General features: G+C 39.4%; 1 protein-coding gene across 1 annotated transcript; it reads right to left on the reverse strand.

Annotated features, from left to right (window-relative positions):
• Nucleotides 1-2,686: 2,686 nt before the first annotated feature.
• Nucleotides 2,687-5,063, reverse strand: LOC133101630 (hibernation-associated plasma protein HP-20-like). The gene is given in 2 exon segments (XM_061206633.1): nt 2,687-3,159; nt 4,970-5,063. Coding segments are annotated over 2 exon segments (567 nt in total).
• Nucleotides 5,064-5,775: the final 712 nt, after the last annotated feature.

The following is a 5,775-nucleotide window of genomic DNA, read 5'->3' on the forward strand; positions in this document are numbered from 1 at the left end:
AAATAAATAAATAAATAAAATTAAAAAAAAAAGATTTTAAAGGCAAATATCGAACTGATCACTTAAAAGGTAAAGAAGCTTAAAATCTGTCATCCAAGGCAGTTCAACATCTTAAGAAAATTTTTACCATGCAAAAAACTCCTTTCTCAGGGTCCACTTTCCACAAACTTTTTTATCACTTTCTGTATCCATCACTTTATTTTCCCATTCAGAAACAACCATCTGTAAGTTAGACCTACTTCCTTTTCCCTTAATAAACTGCAATTCCATTCCTCATACCTTCTTTACTAAAAACATACATCCTACTTTCCTTAAGCAACCATGAACTGTCCTTTATATCAGCAATCTGTAGATTGGTAAACATACATCCAAATAATAATTTTTGAAGAATGTGCTTTCTTATAGAAAATATCTCAGTGTGGCACCAAACACATTTTTTAATAGTCCTAAACCTTTTGTTTCTCTGTAAAAGGAAGCCAGTGTTCAGCAATTAATGTTTCAGTATCTTATTTTATTTGGAAATGGCTTAGTTATTTAATAAACTTCCATCCTTTAACTTAAGTTAGCACAACTCTAAATTTTCAAGTTGTTGAATGGAGAGATCATTCTTAAGTAAATATTCCTAAAACATAATTATTCCTAAAAATTTCACCCAAAGCTCTTATCTCATTTGCAATTTTTTTTCTTAAAAATTTCTTCTTATCGAGTTATTTTCATTGCTGACAAGTTTGTAACAAATATAAGATCTTATTTATTTTATATTAAACCTAGGCATAATGAAAGTATTATACTTTATGTTGATGGCTCGAAAGACATGTCTATATTAATTAGATCAAGAAACTTAAACATTAATACCAGGTATTAGGGACTTCCCTGGTGGCGCAGTGATTAAGAATCCACCTTAACGGGTTTGAGCCCTGGTCCAGGAAGATCCCATATGCCGCATGGCAACTAAGCCAGTGCGCCACAACTACTGAGCCCACGTGCCTAGAGCCCGTGCTCCACAACAAGAGAAGCCACTGCAATGGGAAACCTGAGCACCGCAACGAACAGTAGCCCCTGCTCACCTCAAATAGAGAAAGCCCATGCGCAGCAACGAAGACCCAACACAGCCAAAATAAATAAATAAATAAATAATTAAATTTACCAAAAAAAAAAAAACAGGTATTAATTTAATATTGAATATTTCCCAGTTCACGTGAACCTGAAATTTATTTAATTTTTCTTGTATTTAGAATTGTTTGATTTGTAAGCGCTTACTTTTCTTTTAAGCCAATTAAATAGAGCTCATTTACAAATTAACCTCAGCAACATTATCCAAAGACAAAAACACATACTGAGACATACACATATATCCAGACAGACAGAGATCTCATAGTTTCCACTTGAGATTAAAAATGTCTCTTTGCCGTTTGTCTTTTTTTGTTTTTTTTTTCTCTTGGCTTGAAGTTCTACGAATTAACCCAAGGCTGAAGTCTCAGGCAAAGCGGGCTATGTTTGTAGCTCAAGGACATGATAAGAGTTAACTTCAAGCTCTGTCCTAGGCATATTTTTGTTCTCTCAGGGTCAGAATTTTGAAGAAAAGTATTTTAACAAGCTAGCTTTTTCTAATTGCTCATGAAAGAATTGGTTTTGCAATTTTAAGAACAGTTTTATTTTAACCAGTTTTCTCCAGGGTCTAAAGAATATTGTGGCCATACTGTCAAAAATCATCTTTCTCTTTCTGTGGTCATGGTTTCACAGCTAAAATTTAAACCAGATAGTGCTCAAATTGGCTCTGATAACAGGGGTAGACTGGGTGATAAAATGTTGTCCCAGCAGGGATTGTCCCTCTGGGGGGGTGGGGTCTTAGTTTGATCAGAAGAATCTGAAGGCGTGAGGGAACTTGCAGGAGTGGGAAGCTTCGTTCCACGCACCACCCCCCCCCCCCGCCCCGCCCCGTCCCGTGAGAGTTGGGAGAAGTTAGAAGAGGATCATTTAGAATGTCAGGAGAGTTTTTCTTTTGTTTTTTCTGATTCCTCAGGCTTTTGATTATGGAGCCACCTAGAGCAGGATTATAATAAAAGGGGCATAAAGTCCTGAACATAAGGGAACCTCAGTCCGTTTTTCCCATCCTGTGGCAATAAAGATCTAATTGTAGGAGACCCATTTTCAGGCCATTTTTCTTTGTCATTGGATTATAGCTATTGGTCGACCAGTCATTTAAAATTTTCCGTAAGGGTTCCCAGGTTGGGGTGGAACCTTAGAGGAAGCGCTTCGCATTTTGGCTCCAGCAGTTGGTAACAGACTTTAGACGTTAGGCGTTAGCGCGCTCAAATCAAAACATAAACCTTCACCTCTTCAGCTGTGTCCCCCCTTCTGCCTGGCAGAAAAATAAAGCCATCTCTCTTTTCCTCCAAAATCTCTGTCTCCGTATTTCTATTCGGCATCGGTGCACAGGGAAGCCGATATTTCGGCAACAACTCTAGTCGGGGTGGTGTAAATAGGAATGGCCTTGGTCTTCAGGAAAGCGTTGTTTGAACAAGTTAATTTCCTGAGTCTGATAACATCTTTCAAGCCCCAGCTTTAATGAAAGCAGAAATGCCTTTTTTTTTTTCATGCAATTATTTTTCTCAGAATGAGGAATGAAAGAAATCCAAGATTTCAGAAATTAGAATCTGGCTTTATTCCTTTTCAGGCTGCAGACTCACATGAGGCTTAGTTTCAGGGATGAATTCAGGAAACCTGAGAAACAGATAGTGACTTCTGCTTGCTTTGGTTCCTCAGTTTCAACTTCTGCTTCTAGCCACACCTTATCCCCCTTTTTCAGAAGCATAATTACAGCACCAGAGATATTAACATACTCTTTTTTGGCGATCAGATCCTTTTCCAAAACTTGGCTTTGGTTCGTCATTAGCCAAACCTTCACCTTGCAGTGGCGAAGCTCTACATCAAAGTCGAAATAGCAATTTCCAGGAATCCTGCAGGTAAAGACTCCCATGGCCTCCTTTAAGTCCCTCTGGGCATTGTACAGGACCTCTGTGAAGATGACGGGCATGGAAGGTGGAGGAAGCCTTCCACTGAGCTTCACCGTGAAGGCTGATCTTTCTCCACAGGGGCATTTTACATTTTGACCTGCTGGTCCTGGGACTCCCGGCTCACCTCTCAATCCAATAGGTCCTAGGAGGAACACACAGAACAGTCTATGAGAAACTGATACCTTAGAGGAGCATGTATCCTTCCAGAATGCACTGGTGGTGTCGTGATTTCACACACTGAACTTGAGATGCACTGCTCTGCAGGTTGTCCTGTCTAGACTCTAATATCTAGAGTTTCAGTTCCTGTCCTAGCTCCCCCTGTGCTATCAGAGTCCTCAATACAGTGTCCCGTTGAAGGCAATACTTGCTGTATTTTTGTCTGGCATTCCTGGATCCAGATGCTGAAGCTTCCCTGGAGCGAAGTCTCGAGGACTGCTATGCTATACTTAGGCCAGTACTGACCACTTCAGGACTGTTTCAGTTCTGTATTTGGTGATCCTTATTCAGAGCTTGGAAACTTGAGCTTGTTATCCACTAGCCACCCCATCCCTGCCCCCCAGGAAACTTCTTTCACTTTTATCTGAGCAAGCTATGCATCAATCAGAATGTCAATTTTACATTAGCCTTCCTGTGGGGATTAAGATGCTACCTTGGTTAAGAGTGTGAGCTTTGGCTTATAAAGGAAATAGTGCAGGTCATATCTCATCCCTGGTCAAGTTTCTTAACATTTGTAAGGGTCCATTGTTTTCATCATCCACAAAAGCAAGTCATGATATATACTCTCATTGGTCTGTTCTGGAAAAAAGTTAGCATTAAATATTATGTTTGCTCTTATGATTATAACTGCTGGCCTCTAAGTTTGGGACTGTAATCTATGCTCCTAATAAGATTTTAGGATAATGTCATAAAAAAGAGGCAGTGTCAAATCATTTTACTGTATTTTTTCTTTTCCCCTTACTTTATGGGTCTGCAATTTACTTCATGACACTATTCTTGAATCCAAGAGCCTGGGTCTCTTATTTTCAGGAAAAACAAACCTCTGAATCACTAAACCTTAGACATTTGATCCTAGGATAAGGGCCGATGGATATTCAATGACAATAATGGCCCTATAAGAAAATTTTCAAAATATGTGAGATTCTCTGGGGGATGGGGGAGCCTTTGACTCAGACTTACTCAGCTGCAAGCAGCAGTTTATAAAGCCTCCCCATTCTGAGTGGTTCTTAAACTTTGGCATGCATCAGATTCACATGGAGGCCTTATTAAAACACAGATTGCTCACCTCCAGAGTTTCTCATAGACTAGATCTGGGGTAGAGACTGAAATTTGATTTTATAAGAATATCTCATGTGATGCTGGTGCTGCTGGTCTGTGGACAACACTTGGAGAACCTTGACTCTGACTCATCCACTGTGAGCCTACACAGGGAAGACAAGCAGCACACCAGGGACCCCGCGTGTAACCAGTGAGAAGGATCTAGAGCATAAGCATACCGAGGGCTTACTGAGTGCCAACTTTCCCATAATATCTGGACTTGGTACAGTCTTTGTGATCAAATGCACACCTTCTCATATAGTACTATGTGCTATAAGGTTCCACTAGCTCCTTTTTTTCCCTCTTAACTAGAAAGACTGTCCTGATGCGTGATTCCACCTCTGCAACTATGAGTTTTCTTGACATCTCCACTACCTTGACTTACCCTTACGGAGCAGTGTTGCCTTAAGTAACAACCTGGGTCTGGACTTAGGTCAGATTCCATAGTCTTCATAAGACCTGTGGTTTGGGCTAACGAACACTCTGCTAAAGAAGCCCTTTGTGCAGTCCATAAGTTTCCCCAGATTCTTTCTATTCTTACTTGCTATCAATACCATGAAGATTATGACATTTTACCCAAAGAGAAAGGGGGAGGGGAAATTAAGAGACAGAAGAAAAGGCTTTCTTACTTCTAGGACCTGAAACTCCAAGAGGCCCCAGAGGTCCAGGAGGCCCTGGAGGTCCATAGCATCCAATTTACTCAATGAAAGTATTTGCTATCAGAATAGACATAGTGAATCTCCACACACCTAGAACAAGAAAGCAAAGAGGAGTTATTTGCTCATGCAATCTGTGTGGGTAGAATTAAAGCTTGGTCTGTCAAAATTATACATTGGCTCTGGAATCAGACATACTTGGATCCAAATGACAGCTGTGCCACTTATCAGCTAATTGAGCATGTTAAACTCTACAGTTTAGCTGGCTCTTTATTAATTCCTCTGTTCTGTTATGAACCACCAGACTGAAATCACTACTCATTTACAAATGTTATTTCACTCAATATTATTTATCTCCTTTCTTATCCATCTCTTTATCAACTGAACATAATGAACACTTAATAAATAACATTGGCCTATTATATGAATTATTATTAACAGAGGCTCCTAGGTATTGCTAATTTTGCACAGGGCACAATACTAGAAACATTATTTTTTAAATCAAATTTCCATTTCAATTATATAAGAGGTTAGTTCTTGGCCCACAATTACAAATAAGAAAATTGAGATTCAGAAAGTTATAATGACCAATCCAAAACCAGAGAGCCAGAAAGAAAAAGGGGTAGGATCTGAATCCTAGTCTGAGCCTGGACCATTATTTGAATGAGTTAATAAATGAATGAATGCCTATACCATATGGTCCTGCCCTTTCCTGTAACCAGGTGCTCAGCCTTAGATCCTTTAAAAAAATTTACCCTTATATCCTTTTTGTAAACATGCCTTATATT

Source organism: Eubalaena glacialis, chromosome 11 (assembly GCF_028564815.1).
Source record: "Eubalaena glacialis isolate mEubGla1 chromosome 11, mEubGla1.1.hap2.+ XY, whole genome shotgun sequence".
NCBI lineage: Eukaryota > Metazoa > Chordata > Mammalia > Artiodactyla > Balaenidae > Eubalaena > Eubalaena glacialis.